This window comes from Eptatretus burgeri, chromosome 4 (genome assembly GCF_056783735.1).
Source record: "Eptatretus burgeri isolate ZD-2024b chromosome 4, Ebu_testis_v1, whole genome shotgun sequence".
Taxonomy (NCBI): Eukaryota; Metazoa; Chordata; class Myxini; order Myxiniformes; family Myxinidae; genus Eptatretus; species Eptatretus burgeri.
In genome coordinates this window covers 47,330,864-47,347,725 of record NC_140964.1, presented here as the reverse complement: position 1 = coordinate 47,347,725, position 16,862 = coordinate 47,330,864, and the positions used below count along the sequence as shown (strand labels likewise).

The window sequence follows — 16,862 nt, the reverse complement described above, 5'->3', positions numbered from 1 at the left end:
ACACTCAGATGAGTGGCCTGCCTGGGCAGGCCAAATGATTTCCTCCAATCAGGGTCAAGGATTGGTGGGTTTTCAAAGTTTTCCTACCACTTGGTTGGATGAAAAAGAAATAAATGGTAAAAACACCACCCAAAGAAGAAGGCTTCCTTTACACACAATCATTTTCATCCATCATTTGTAAAAACCAATCAGCCAATGAAAATTGTATGGTGCAGATTAAACAGATTTTTGTTCGAATCATAAAATGATCAATCGAGCACTTCAAACTCTTCTGCAAAAGCCATGCTGTGAGCAGTGGAGAAACTAAGCGCTTTCAACATTTACATGCCAACGTACAAATCGAAGATTATTTGAACCAGACTTGCTAGATTAATATGGCATCACGCTGGAACATGAAACCCTCAGCAAGCACCTCAAAAAGTACAAATTATACAGTTCCATTACACACTCCACGACAATTTACTGCAATTCCTTCTTCACCCGAGGGTGCCACATGAGCTCAAGATGGTATCGACATGGCCTACAAGCTTGTCTGGTCCTGAGTTTGATTCCCAAAACGAATTTATGGGCCATGCCAGCAGAACTGAAGCCATTGTGGAGCACACCATTTGTATGAAGATGCGTCAAGTTGGCTGTGCCATCTGCAAGGTGCTCCCATTAAAATCTCTCTGGTATGATCCACAAGACGAGGCCGTTGTGCCGATAGCATGGTCTTATGACAAGTTCCGTGCACGTCTCGAGCATATAGGGTTGACCACATTGCATCATTAAAGCCCTCTTGTGTATTCATCGTTTTTTTAACCAGTTCAACAACACCATGAAGCCCCATTGGTGACTCCACAATGTGCTCAATCAGATCAAATCAGACAGCGGGTTATAGACACACACACACAGACACAGACACAGACACGTACACGTACACGCACACGCACACGCACACGCACACGCACACAGACACGCACACAGACACGCACACAGACACGCACACAGACACGCACACAGACACGCACACAGACACACACACACACACACACACACACACACACACACACACACACACACACACACACACACACACACACACACACACACACACACACACACACTTGAAAATAATGACCGAACTGGATAATTTTTCAGAACAAACTCCTTTGTGTTTGATTTCACCGTCAATCAGCAACTGACACAAGATGGTATCAAGAACGCTGTTAGGTACGCCATCGGTGACGCGATTCCAGTCGCAGAAGTGTAGAATTGTTACGAATAAGGCAATCTTTCTGAGTCAAACACTTCAATCAACGTAACAACAAGGCCTCAAAACACGGAGAAGGCTTCATGGATAAATGAGAATCTTTTGCCATAACTCAAAGAGTTGATGACTCAATTCATCAAACTGCAGGCACTTGACCCAAAAATCTATTGCATAATTTGTAGTCGGCTCACCAAGCACAAAGCTTCCGGCACCCTCTCCTGTATAACCGACAACCCCCTATCCCTCTCGCCCCTCTGCCTTTCACTCGCCACACAAATTTCGCTGAATATTCTCAGACGGTATTTATTATGGTGTATTATAAACGGAGCACGGTGGTGTATTCAAATGATATTCTCTGCTTAGAAACAAACAAGCAAAATGAGAGCCTGGCCTACAATATGGTTTATATCGCCAAAGTGGGACTTATTGGGCACTATCATAATAAAGGGTTAATTTACCTTAAGTGTTGTTAATGTGTTCACTGCAACTCACCACTCCCCCCTCTCAAGGCCCTGTCACACCTTGACGTTTTAGCCAGCGTATGCCGACGTATGAAAAGTTTGTCTAAAACGCTGGCGTACATCGAATACGTTATGGGTAAGTTTGGTATACGTTAAGAGCACGCTGAAGCATGCTGGCATACATCGTAATACGCCGAGCTCGTCGACAAATTTTAAGCTTGCTCAAAATTTTTCGACCTATGCCAGTGTATGACTCACACGTTCTGCATCGCTGGCCATAAGTTGTAGGCATGTTATGCGATCGTTGACACACGTTACTTGTAAGTTACTCATAAGTCGAAACACATCGAGGTAATGTTTAGCGTACCCGAAACTTATTTCTAACCTATGAGTAACGTGCTTTGAACCTATGTGGAGCATATCTCCAACGCATATTGATGTATGTAGACGTATTTGATTGACATCTTCCGGACGACCACAGAACTTACTGAACGTGTTTCTAACTTACAGCTACCGTATAATGGCGTATTGGCAGCATTTAGATGAATTGGTATATGAAAATGGGCTTCACAGGAGGAACTCATCAGTGTTTCAGACTCCATGTTGAGTAGATGACCATGTCAGTAGTATCAGTTGTAGTAGTAGGTGAGCGTGTCAGTAGTAGTAGTAGTAGGTCCATGTCAGTAGTAGTAGGTGAGCGTGATGGGGAGGGTGTGGGTGATGATGGATCCTCCTTGCATCCGCGTGCAAGAGACATCTTGGCAGCATTCTTCAAAGTTTTCTTCGGCATGACGATGATGTTGACACTTCGATGTCTAGCTTGGTTATGATTAAAATCGTCGAGCGGCAGCGATTTAAATCGTTGAGTGGCAGCCTATTAATAGCCTATGCCACGTGATCGTCGGCGATAAGCTGCCGCATGCTATGCATAAGTTAGACTATCGTTGGACATATGTTGTGAACGCCGACAACACGCTAAGCATTCGTTGGTATAAGTTATCTATAAGTTATCGAAACGTTCTGTGTACGTTACCAATACGTTATGCATACGTCCAACTCGTTATGAATACGCCCAAAACTGTAAAAAACATTAATAGTTCAGCGTAGAAAAACATTAAAAAAAATGCCGAAGAAAACTTCGAAGAATGCTGCAAAGAAGTCTCCTGGCCGTGGCCGTGGACGCGGACGCAAGGAGGATCCATCATCACCCACACCCTCCCCATCACGCTCACATACTACTACTACTGATATGGACCTACTACTGACACGCTCACCTACTACTACTTCTGATACTACTGACATGGACATCTACTCAACATGGAGTCTGAAACACTGACGGGTTCCTCCTGTGAAGCCCATTTTTATATACCAATTCCCCTAAAGCTGCCAATACGCCATTATACGGTAGCTGTAAGTTAGAAACACGTTCAGCAAGTTCTGTGGTCGTCCGGAAGACGTCAATCAAATACGTCTACATACGTCAATATGCGTTGGAGATACATTACTCATAGGTTCAAGGCACGTTACTCATAGGTTAGAAAGAAGTTTTGGGTACGCTAAACATTACCTCGACGTGTTTTGACTTATGAGTAACTTACAAGTAACGTGTGTCGACGTGTGTCAACGATCGCATAACATGCCTACAACTTATGGCCAGCGTATGCGGAACGTGCGAGTCATACACTGGCATAGGTCGAAAAATTTTGAGCAAGCTTAAAATTTGTCGACGAGCTCGGCGTACTACGATGTATGCCAGCATGCTTCAGCGTGCTCTTAACATATACAAAACTTACCCATAACGTATTCGACGTGTGCCAGCGTTTTAGACAAATTTTTCATACGTCGGCATACGCTGGCTAAATCGTCAAGGTGTGACAGGGCCTTGACACTTCGATTTCTAGTGCGGTTATGATTTAAATAGTTGAGCGGCAGCCTATTAATAGGCTGCGCCACGTGATCGTCGGCGATACGCTGCCGCGCTATGCAGAAGTTATATTAGCTATCGTTGGGCATAGGTTGTGAACGCCGACAACACGCAAAGCATTCGTTGATATAAGTTATCTATAAGTTATCCAAACGTTCTGTGTACGTTACTAATACGTTATGCATACGTCCAACTCATTATGAATACGCCCAAAACTGAAAAAAAAAAAAAAAAAAAACGTCAATAGTTCAGCGTACGCCAGCGTTTTACATACATTTTGATACGTTGCCATACGCTGGCTAAAACGTCAAGGTGTGACAGTGCCCTCACAAACTCAAAGTCCTCAACCAACACTTGCCAACCCTAAGGGATGAATCCTCTCCCCACTCCAAGCCTTCAAACCCCCTCCCAACACAACTCAACTCAACTCCCCCCCCCCCCCATCAACAGTCTTCAACCCTCCCCCTCCCCCAAAAATCTCAACCTCCTGCTCCAAACTGTCCCATTTTTGTTCTGTCCTATCCATACCCTCTCCCCCAACATCAAGTAGTCACCCTACCCCTCCCAACCCAATGGTGTCAATCCTCTCCCTACTTTAAGCCTTCAAACCCCTTCCCCAAACCACCCCCAATGCAACTCCTAAACTCCCTCCCACCAAAAGTGCTAAAACCCCTCCTCCAAACACTCAATATCCCCCCCTCCCAGCACTGTCCCATTTTTGCTCCTCCCTCAACCCCCAACTCTGTTCTTCTCTCCAAAGCAAACTGATATTCCCACATCGATCATTACATATTTCTTCATGACCACATCGAAACAGCTAAATATTTAACTTTCACCTCCCCCATCATGATATCACCGACTTCACAGAAACCACGATCGAAACAGCTTTGACATGTCATGCACTATTACGGTCACCTGTCTTAATACATGTCATGCACTATTACGGTCACCTGTCTTCCTACATGTCATGCACTATAACTGTCACCTGTCCTACATGTCATGCACTATCACGGTCACCTGTCCTCCTACATGTCATGCACTATTACCGTCACCTGTCCTACATGTCATGCACTATCACAGTCACCTGTCCTACATGTCATGCACTATCACAGTCACTTGTCCTGCATGTCATGCACTATCACAGTCACCTGTCCTACATGTCATGCACTATCACCTGTCCTCCTACATGTCATGCACTATCACGGCCACCTGTCCTTCATGTCATGCACGAGCACCTGTCCTCCTACATGTCATGCACTATCACGGTCACCTGTCCTCCTAAATGTCATGCACTAGCACGGTCACCTGTCCTCCTCCATGTCATGCACTATCACGGTCACCTGTCCTCCTACATGTCATGCACTATCATGGTCACCTGTCCTCCTACATATCATGCACTATCACAGTCACCTGTCCTCCATGTCATGCACTATTACGGTCACCTGTCCTACATGTCATGCACGAGCACCTGTCCTACATGTCATGCACTATCACGGTCACCTGTCCTCCTAAATGTCATGCACTAGCACAGTCACCTGTCCTCCTAAATGTCATGCACTAGCACCTGTCCTCCTACATGTCATGCATTGTTACGGTCACCTGTCCTCCTAAATGTCATGCACTAGCACGGTCACCTGTCCTCCTACATGTCATGCACTATCACGGTCACCTGCCCTCCTCCTTGTCATGCACTATCACGGTCACCTGTCCTCCTACATGTCAAGCACTATCACGGTCACCTGTCCTACGTCATGCACTATCACGGTCACCTGTCCTCCTACATGTCAAGCACTATCACGGTCACCTGTCCTACGTCATGCACTATCACGGTCACCTGTCCTACGTCAAGCACTATCACGGTCACCTGTCCTCCTACATGTCAAGCACTATCACGGTCACCTGTCCTCCTACATGTCAAGCACTATCACGGTCAACTGTCTAACTCACAATCTCACGAGATATACAGAAACCCCATGAAATTGCAACAAACGACCCAAAACCAATTACCTTCATTCTGATATATAGTATATGTATATTTATATTTATATATAGATTACTCAACCTCCCCCCCCCCCCCGCTCCAATATAAATAGGCGCCAATTTTTAAACAAATTAATCACACACATGGCACAATATCTGATGTGTTGTTGTTTTCAAGGTGGACACAAAAAAAAAAACTTTACGTCCTCACGTGTTTTAAACAATACATATGTATCGGGCACCAGTTTATATTAATTTTTCTCGAGAATTACTTGATTCCTCTGAATAATTGATCCCGACATTGATTTTGAGGGTTTTTGTTTAAAAACTCAAGAATGTAGAAATGGACATTGCTGAAATTTAGAACACGAGTACGTGCATGCCCGTACGTGCGTGGCCGTACGTGCAAAAAAAAAAAAATTCAAACCGCGTGCCAGAAACAAACACACAGGCCGTTCCTTCGCTCTCACGTGAGCGTACGTGCAAACCAAAAAAAAAAAAAAAAAAAAAACTTTCAAACAAAAAAAAACCTTTCAAACAAACACACAGGCCGTTCCTTCGCTCTCGTAAACGACGACTGGATTGGGGCATTGTGTTTATATATAAATGCGCATAAGAAATCGAGAAATTATTAGAATACAGTAAGTCTCCTGTCGCAGTCAACGTGTGGCCCTAAATGGAGTTCTTTCATCCCCTCTTCCTGTCCAGGCTGAAGTTCCTCAAGGCAGCGTTTTGGGCCCTGTTCTTTTTCTGGTTTTCATCAACGATCTCTCCGACTCTCTGGAAAATCCTCTTTATCTCTTTGCTGATGACTCCAACCTCTGCCGTACCATCTGTCATCCCTCAGACCGGCAAGCAGCAGCTTCTTCGCTCACTGCACATCTGGATAAAATCACAAACTGGTCCAACATGTGGAACATGTCTTTCAATCCGGACAAATCTCACTCTCACTATGTCTCTTCGAAAGGACCGTTTAGAACCCCCCCCCATCCACTTTCTCAACAATCCTCTGGAAGAAGTCCTTTCTTTCAAGCTTCTGGGTCTCACTATCTGCCATGACCTTTCCTGGGAAAGCCACATTTCAAACCTCGCCTCCAAAGCCAGTCACCGACTGGGAATCCTCGGTCATGCAAAGTCCTTCCTCGGCCCACCTGAGCTCCTGACCACTTACAAAGCGTTTGTACACAGCCTGATGGAGTACTGCTCTCCCCTGTGGGCTGGTGCTCCTGCCTCCCACCTTTCTCGGCTTCACGCTGTAGAAACCAAGGCATTTCGGATCATTGGCATCTCCTGCAATGAGGCCGAGTCTTTGGGCCTCTCACTCAATCACCGCAGGTTGGTCGGTGGTCTTTCTGTCTTCTACCATCTCCTCTCCAGCCTCGCCCCCCCCTGCTCTCTCTGCGATTTGTCCCCACCACATTTCCACAGGGTGCTTAAGGTCCGCCAAGAACCCCCATCTGGTAAAACTACCAAAATCACGAATCACTGCTCACCTTCACTTTCATTCCTCTTTTTCCCACCTTTGGAATAAACTCCCTCATTCTAATCATTCCCATTATTCCCTCCAGGCCTTCAAAACAGCTGTTCACCACCACCTCTTATCATCCCCCATCCAAATCCTTGTTCTTTTCTACCTCTGTTAATCCACCCCAAGCCCACCTCCTTCAAATTCCCTGCTTTCCTTCCTGAAAGTCCCTGTAATGTCCATCTTGTACTCCCCATCCCATCCCTCTCCCTTCCACAGATCTCCTAATGTCTCTGTTCCCCACTGTTTTGTCCTTCCCACTCCCGCCCCTCGTCTCATGACCCCCTTGCTGTGCGTTGTGTGTTCGCTCTCACACGAGCCTCAACAAGGTATACAAAAAAAAGAAAGTTATCACTATCCGGAAGTGGTGCTGCCTGTACGGAATGTTCACATGCATTTCATGAATTATTGCTTTCATTGAAGTAACAACTGCTGTGATACTTACACAGAGTTAATTAAAATCAAGTTTACCTTCCCGTCTTTGCTTGCCATTGACCATTGCCACTCCTGCGCCACGGTTACTATGGCGGCGCCCTTTCCCCATCGGCCACGCCTACGCAGCAACGTGTCTTGTCGTTGGTTTGGTAAATAAATGGCCATAACTTGGGAAGCACTTGTCCGATTAATATCAAACCTTGAAAAGGCACATCCTCAGGTCCCCAGCAATATACCTGGCAAGTTTCAATTAGATCGGACCAGTGGTTGTCGAGAAACAGCGGTCGGTCGGTCGGTCACACACACACACACACGGAATTATAGATAGATATGAACTCGACATACAAAGGATTTACTGCTGACATTTACAGCCGATTTCGTGAGGTAAAAGCCGAGAAAACGATTTTTCAGTCCCTTCGTTAAAGTTTCATACAGAGAAACCGTCCAATGTAAAGGGAGGGGCGCTTCGCACTTCCCTTAATTAATGGACGAAACTCCTTCCGTATTTTGTGACGGCTCATTGGAGGTTTCCGTTTGTTCATCAGAAAAGCACGCCGTGATTATCGGGAATTGAGGTGCTATTCCGATATGCTGATTCGTTTATTTTGGTGCTATTCCGATATGCTGATTCGTTTATTTTGGTGCTATTCCGATATGCTGATTCGTTCATTTGGTGCTATTCCGATATGCTGATTCGTTTATTGAAGTGTTATTCCGATACGCTGATTCGTATATTGAAGTGTTATTCCGATATGCTGATTCGTTTATGTAGGTGCTATTCCGAAATGCTCATTCTTTTATGGAAGTGTTATTCCGATATGCTGATTCGTTTCTTAACCCATTTCTTCCGGATGGGGTGCAACGCCAACGGAATAAACGGATCATGAGAATTACTCCCATGGTAGTTTTTTTATTATAAGGTATTTTTGTAGACGCCATCCAGGGACAAAAGCTTGCAAGCTCGTTATCGTCTACTGTATATCGGTAGATACGGAAATAGCGTCCATTGTTGGACTTTCCCATCACCGTTCCCACCTATGAACTTCACAAAAAATACCGGTGCCGACCTTACACTGTAAGGGATAAAAACTCGATTTGTGATCGAAATAACAAAAAAAACTTTGTGATCACATCGATACGAGACCAATAAATCTTAACAAGGAGGTTTGACGGAGAAGGTCATTTGCCCCATCGTGCCTTTACTTCACCGCCGTACATTAAATACATACATCAGGCCCTCGACTCGGTTTCATCGGGGTGGTGGGGGGGGGGGGCTGGGGATGAGACAAGTGTGGCAGGCACAGGGACGAGAGTGCAATAAATTCAATTACAATCGATATTTTAAAACTGTTTGTTTGTGACGATTTGCAGCTGCCCCCCCCCCCCGTACACGTCACACGTGGTATTGTGTGTGTGTGTGTTTGTGTGTGTGTGTGTGTGTGTGTGTGTATGTGTTTGTTTGTTTGTGACGACTTGCAGCTGCCCCCCGTACACGTCACACGTGGTATTGTGTGTGTGTGTGTGTGTGTGTGTGTGTGTGTGTGTGTGTGTGTGTGTGTGTGTGTGTGTGTGTGTGTGTGTGTGTGTGTGTGTTTGTTTGCGTGTATGTGTGTGTGTATGTGTCTGTGTGTGTGTATATGTGTTTGTGTGTATATATATATATATATATATATATATATATATATATATATATATATATATATATATATATATGTGTGTGTGTGTGTGTGTGTGTGTGTGTGTGTGTGTTCATAAAGCACATTTTGTTTCTGCTAACTCCCTCCCACAACCAGTCTCTCTCTCTCTCTCTCTCTCTCTCTCTCTCTCTCTCTCTCTCTCTCTCTCTCTCTCTCTCTCTCTCTCTCTCTCTCTCTCTCTCTCTCTCTCTCTCTCTCTCTCTCTCTCTCTCTCTCTCTCTCTCTCTCTCTCTCTCTCTCTCTCTCTCTCTCTCTCTCTCTCTCTCTCTCTCTCTCTCTCTCTCTCTCTCTCTCACTCTCTCTCACTCTCACTCTCTCTCACTCTCTCTCCCTCTCTCTCACACTCTCACACTCTCACACTCTCACACTCTCACACTCTCACACTCTCACACTCTCACACTCTCACACTCTCACACTCTCACACTCTCACACTCTCACACTCTCACACTCTCACACTCTCACACTCTCACACTCTCACACTCTCTCTCTCTCTCTCCCACACTCTCTCACACTCTCTCACACTCTCTCACACTCTCACACTCTCACACTCTCACACTCTCACACTCTCACACTCTCACACTCTCACACTCTCACACTCTCACACTCTCACACTCTCTCTCTCTCTCTCTCTCTCTCTCTCTCTCTCTCTCTCTCTCTCTCTCTCTCTCTCTCTCCTCGCCCCCCCCGCCCAAAACAGAGCAGCACCCTCCCACACATCTCTCTCTCTCCCTCTCCGGACGTGTCCAGGTGGTGATTATGTCCGGACTGTGTTTGCCTCCGGGTGGTGTTTGTATCTGGACGTGTCTGGATGGAGTTTGTCTCAGGACTTGTCCGGGTGGTGTTTGTCTCCAGGCGTGTCTGGGTGGTGTTTGTCTCCAGACATGTCCGGGTGGCGTTTGTCTCCAGACGTGTCTGGGCGGTGTTTATCTCCAGACGTGTCTGGGCGGTGTTTGTCTCCAGATGTGCCCGGGTGGTGTTTGTCTCCAGACGTGGTGTTTGTCTCCAGACGTGTCCAGATGGTGTTTGTCTCCAGACGTGTCCAGGCGGTGTTTGTCTCCAGATGTGTTTAGGTGGTGTTTGTCTCCAGACGTGTCCGGGCGGTGTTTGTCTCCAGATGTGTTGAGGCAGTGTATGTTGCCAGACATGTCCGGGTGGTGTTTCTCTCTGGACAGCTTGGTTCTGGACGCGTCCTGACGGAATTTGTCTCCAGACGTGTCCGGACAGAGTTTGTTTTCCGAGGGAGTTTGTCTCCGGACGTGTCAAGGAGGTGTTTGTCTCCAGATGTGTCGGGGTGGTGTTTGTCTCCGAACGTGTCCAGGAGGTGTTTATGTTTGGACGGGAGTTTATCTCCGGATGTGTCAGGGCGGTGTTTGTCTATGGGCTGTGTTTCCGGACTGTGTTTATCTTCGGACATGTCCCGGAGGAGTTTACCTCCATGCCGTGTTTATAGTATGACCGGTGGAAAATGGATTTCATACATTATTTTCATACATCTTCACTGTTATGCTATGGAGAAGCATTTTGATGAGGCGGGATGAATCGTAATTGACGCTCCACCATATGTCTGCCTTCCCTTCCTCTCACCTCTCACTGCCTTCACTTCCCTCACCCCTCCTCACTGCCCCACCCCATTCTTGCTCCCCTCCCTCCTCTCTCCCCCCTCCAACTCCTCACTCTTTCCCCCACCCCTTCCTCTCTCCCACCTCTTCCCCCCCCTCTCAGTATCCCCATCAGCGAAGCGACGGGTGGTATTTGCTAGGAATTAAATAATGCCGGGGGTATTTTAATTAATTAATTATCTTCAGAAGGGGTGTTTCAAATCACCCAAACACCCAATTTTCACTCATGCCCTTCCTTGCAGTTCCCTTAGTGTGCATGCAAAGTTTCAGGCTGCGAGGTTTCATGGTGTTGGAGTTATGGAGGAGAAACACACTAACACACACACACGAACACTTAGTAGAGATAACAAAATGCTGTACTAACTGAAAGTAATCTTTCCAGCAATGGATGTTCAGGTGAAATAAAATAAAAAAATCTTCCCCAAATTTCATTTTCATTATTATTTTTTCATTGTTACAATTTGGACAGGATCACCTCCAAAAATGCATATTCTTGACATCAATTTTTCAAAAGTTTCCGGGGGAGCATGCCCTGGAATGCCCGAGTAATACTGCTCATTACTTTCCTTTTTTCAAAAGTTCTGCAGTTTCACCCATGCCTTGATTTCTGCAAGAGTCTCTGGTTCCAACAGCACTGCCATTGCATACTTGTACCACACAAGAACAGAACTCAAAGCTAATCGGTAATGAGCAAAAACTATGGCATATAAGTGGAATAATTACACATATTGGCCGTTATATATTCCAAGTTTCAGCTGGTTTCAATGCATAGCCTTTGAGATATGAGCACCAACACATTCGGGTGGACGGACGAACAGACTGACAGACACCAATGTGTTAAAAACTCAAGAATGTAGAAATGGACGTTCCTCAAACTTGGAACATATTACCTCGATGCACAAAGGATTTACTTCTGACACTTGCAGCCAATTTCGTGCAGTTGAAGCCAAGAAACGAATTTTCAATCCCTGTGTTAAAGTTGCTTACAGAGAAACCATCCCTTATAAAATTACCCCCGTGCGGGGATGACGGTCATCTCTGCGAGAAAATATATAGCCTCCTGAAAGTAGGGCAGTTTTTGCAAACTTTTAAGTCACGTGACGCGAAAACGAAAGCGAATATCGAAAATCCGTCCTGACCAAAATTTAGATATTGTCCCATAGATTTATATGCCACAATCAAATTCAAGATCGCTTGAGAAATGTAGGAGGAGATAGATTTTGAAAATCGTCATTTTCGCAACGGACGGACGGACGGATCGAAGGACATCGACACCAATATTATTAGGTCATGCTCGAAGAGATGACCTAAAAAGGAAGGGTGCTTTGCACATCCCTTGATACACATTGTTAAAAGTAAATGATGATGGATGTTTTCTTTCACAATCTCACGAGATTTCCGGAAGTTCTCGGAGAAACACCTTTATAATGACAGGTTTGTGGTCCCTGGTTGAATTGTTTGAGAAAATAGTCGGAAATAATAGGAAGGACCCAAGTAACCTCCCCACTAAAAGCCCTGTTTGAGAGAATGCTCCATAGTTATTTGGGCGATTATGTAGACAACAGAACGCTGCCTTGATGGCTGAGGCCTATACATAGAGTCCGAGTGTTGGCCAGAAAAGCGAGCATTAGGGTCCGCACAATGTTTTTCTGCATTTTTGTGATCACCAGACCATCTGAATGAATATTCCGATTGATGCCACTCTGGCGCCCTTGAGCATTTTTGTAGAAACCCATTAATATGCAAATTAGCGGTGGCCATTGGCTATGTGGTTTGGTGGCCATTGTCGACATTACTATTTTTCTTAATATCTCCAAAAGTAAGCATCCAAATAGCCTGGTTGAGGTGTCTACACCCATGTTTTTAGGGTTACTGGTCATGATAAACCCACTTAAAATTTAATAACATTTAAATTTAACTCATTAATATGCAAATTAGCAGTCGCCATGATCAAAATAACAATTTTTCTTAATATCTCCAGAAGTAAGCATCCAAACAGCCTGGTTGAGGTGTCCAAACCCATGTTTTTAGGGTCACTGGTCATGATAAACCCACTTATAATTTGATAACATTGAAATTTAGCTCATTAATATGCAAATTAGCATAACCCTACCCCCTGAATTTGTCCACGCCGATCGGCGTTTTTGCAGTACAGTTATACAACAACAAAAAAACTGTTTGAAAATAACTTGCGCAGAGCCGTTTATCCCCAGTACAGTTGTGAAGAAATGTCTGACCTCAGAAGATCAACAGCATGAACTGCTTCTGATCAAGTAAGTTGAGGCTTGTAATGTAATGAAAGAAACATGGAGACATGAGTTTTAAGTAAGAGTAATGTCTTCTGATATAGTAGCATGATCGATATTATTTGCAAGCAATTTTTTTATTATTATTATTTAACATGATCTGTCTGAAAGCAACTGTGTATTTTATTGATTTTTAAAAGTACACAGGGTGGAACCTGTTTCCTGAGAATTTTTTAAAATATGAACAAAGAAATTAAATGTTTACTGATGTTTATAATTACCTCTATTGTTGCAGGTTGAGGCTCCATCACCATGGGAGACTGTTTCTTCAGTCCCTGAGATGCAACTAAAGCTGGAAAACCTCTGGTGACAGTTGGTCCAGACAGAGTGCGAAGTATCATCCGGTCAGGCAAAGTAAGACAAGATGGTATACATGAAGAGCTTGAACAGAGATTACAGGCAGACAAATCTATCGAGCTCAAATGCCATAGAGACTGTGTGTCAACGTACACATCATGCTCACACATAGAAAGACACTTGAAACGAATGAGTAATGTCTGTTTGGAAGATGCTTCAACAAGCAAAATAAACCGCCATTCAAAGACGACAGTATTTGACTTTAAGGAACATTGCATTTTTTGCGGAGAAAAGTGAATCATGGACTTTGATAAGAAGAATCCTAATCGTTGGCGGCGAGTTCTCCTTTGTAGGACTGCAGATCGTGTTGATCGGACAACTTTCAATCTATTCTCGATGTTATCGATTCCCGCCAGGATGAAGAAGGACGCCAGGTCAAGATACGATTAATCTGCACAATCAGCGATCTCCATGCTGCTGATGCGAGATATCACGATGACTGCAGAAAGTCCTTCATGGTACCCCGTTCTGTTGCAGCAGCAGCAGCAGCAGCAGCAGCAGCAGCAGCAGCAGTAGCAGAGAAACTCAGGACATTGAGCATCCTTGGATTGAGGACGTTGGGAACTAGCTGTCAGTTCTACCATTCTATCGATGAAAAACGACATGTTGCACATCTGGAATTCAGTAGAAGTCCACAATATGTCCAAGGATCATGGAGGAAAGCTATACTCTCGACGAACCCTGTTATCAAAATTGTTGGATATACTTGGCTCTGAGCTTCTGGTTCTGTCTGGTGAAGTTGTTGCTAGTTTGATGTTGTTTCGCAGCAGAGCGTCTACTGCGATCAATTTAGTAGCATCAGATGAAGATGACACCATTGATGTTTCCAGAGAATGAATTGCCAAGAAGGTTGCACAGGAATCTAAGCAGTTGTCGTCCGACCCCAGTTCCTATCAGACTATAATTAATATAGATATTGCTCATGAAGCAGTGAGTTCAACCCTTCAATTGCTACTCTCCAAAATATCAGCTAAACTGGACTGCACACTTCCAGGAGCTCTGATAGGAAACATCATAACGAATATGATCACCAAACGACCAACTACACTCCAAATAGCACTGGGAGTTCTAGTCAGTCGTAAAAGCCTCATCAAGCAGTTGTACAACTATCGTGTGACCTGTTCCTATGATGAGTTTCAGTGTGTCAAGGGATCAGCAGCAAAGGCTGCAACTGTTCACTCCGGGATTAGGGGAACCGCCAATGCTGAATGTGGCCTCGTTCAGGTTGTTGCTGACAACTTTGACACAAACATCTCATCCCAGAATGGACTCATTTCAAAACATTCTCTTGCAGTACTACTTACCATAAAAGATCAGGAGATATCTTCCACATCTGAAGATGAAGCCATCATCAGACGATTGACCCGTGATTAAATGAAGACACCTGTGACAGAAGACATTTCGGTTCAAAGGTACAAGGGACCTGAGAAACCAGCGATGCCAGTTGAAGAAGCCACACATGCGGTGTTACCTCTCCGCGTATTGGCCAATCAAGCGATACAACTTAGGAGAGTTAAAGATATGGATTTCTCTTTTCTGAAGCAAATCACTTCTGATCGGAACACACCAGAGTTTGGTGGCTTTAATACGAAGCTCTGCAGAGAGCAAGGATGATCCATCCAACCTGCAACGAGGGCCATTTATACACCACTCATAGATATGTATCCAGGTGATCCAGACACAATGTTTACAGCAATGGAGGAGGGAAAACGCTTGACCGCAGAGTGTGGACAAACCGTAACCATCTTCACAAACGACCAACAGCTGTATCGAGTGGCCGTTAATGTTAAATGGGTTTATCCTGAGCGATTTACCCAGTTCATACCACGGCTGGGTGGAATGCACACCCTTATGAGTTTCATCGGTTGTGTGGAGAACTTGATGGTTGAAAGTGGGCTGGAAGACGTGATGAAATCTGCCTTTGGGGGTGTTGCTCATATGCTTGGTTTAAAAAAGTTTCCCCAAAACTTCAGGGCCCTGTGATTGGTGACTGAGGAGGTCCTTCGTTCCAGCGTGGCTCAGGCAGAAAGTCATGAAGACTTAATGGACACTCTTGAAACCAAAGCAACAAAGAGCATGACCACACAACTATGGGTACAGAACCTTGTGAAACCTGTATTCATCATGATGGCGTTTGTTCGTGCTGAGCGTGAAGGAGACTGGCCATTGCATCTTTGGGCTATGAAGGAGATGCTCCCCTACCTTTTCGTGGCTGGACATCACAACTATGCTAGATATGGGCTCCACTACCTTCGATCGATGGAAAGGCTTCATGGAGACATTCTGGAAATGTCCTTAAAAGGGGATCACGTGATGCGGCACAAGAAGGGCCTATGGAACGGCATATGGTTGGATAGGGACATCAAGTCCACGTTCATGCGCTACGGTCATGGCATACATGGAATCGTTGGCATTACACTGAAGCCTTCTACACTGAAGAAGTGGGCCTATAGTATGCACACGAAAAAATAGTAATTTCGACAATGGCCACCGCTAATTTGCAAATTAATGGGTTTCTACAAAATGCCCAAGGGTGCCAGAGTGGCATCAATCGGAATATTCATTCAGATGGTCTGGTGATCACAAAAATGCAGAAAAACATTGTGTGGACCTTTATGCAAGGTCATCTTGAAAAATGGTGTTTGACATCTGGACTAATACTATGATCTTCACAAGACCTGTTTGGCTCCATCCTTTCGATATTTGATGATCCTTTATCAATCGCTTTGGTGGTTTAACACTGAAGGAAAAACTTATAGGGAGAGCATGGCGAATGTGAATATGACAGCTCCGAAGAGGTGTTTGGCCTCACATATCAGCAAAATGGTGGCCATATGATTTTTCAGGTTGAGATTGTGGGTGTAGTCAGGTCAGCTGTCCAACCATTGAGTGGAACGGAATGTTCCACACAGACAGACGGACGGACGAATAAGCGTATTATATAGATTTGCATACAACAATATTAAGTTGTATGCATGCAGGGTTGGGAAGATAGCTCAGAGTTAGAAGACTCACCTTTGAACTGTCTAGTCCCGCTTCAAATCACATTCGACTGGAAACTGTCAAAGAACATTATGCTTTGCAGGCAGAGATATGCACCAATAAATGTGCCATCCTGCAGAGGGACGTTAAGCCAGGTCCCCAGTCCGCTAGCATTAGCCGGTTGATGCGAAATATGACACCTGTTGAAAAAGAGGCCATTGCGTGCCAATTTCAAATTTCTGCCCCAACTACCGCTGGGAAGATCAATGGCTAATCACCTGGCGCATTCTCCATCAAGTAACTGCTTTGGCAGCGATGACACTC

General features: G+C 44.9%; 1 protein-coding gene across 5 annotated transcripts in view; it reads right to left on the bottom strand.

Annotated features, from left to right (window-relative positions):
* The window catches only part of LOC147027969 (RNA-binding motif, single-stranded-interacting protein 3-like), an 870,038-nt gene that overhangs the window by 220,589 nt on the left and 632,587 nt on the right, over positions 1 to 16,862 (bottom strand). The window contains exon 1 of one of the 5 annotated variants that reach the window (XM_085877869.1): positions 7,614 to 7,757. The exons of the other annotated variants lie outside the window; for them this stretch is intronic. Within the exon in view, the coding sequence (XP_085733995.1) occupies positions 7,614 to 7,742 (129 nt within the window). The 5' untranslated portion in view covers positions 7,743 to 7,757. Of the gene's footprint in view, positions 1 to 7,613; positions 7,758 to 16,862 lie in introns of those variants that run through there. 5 annotated transcript variants of the gene reach the window in all.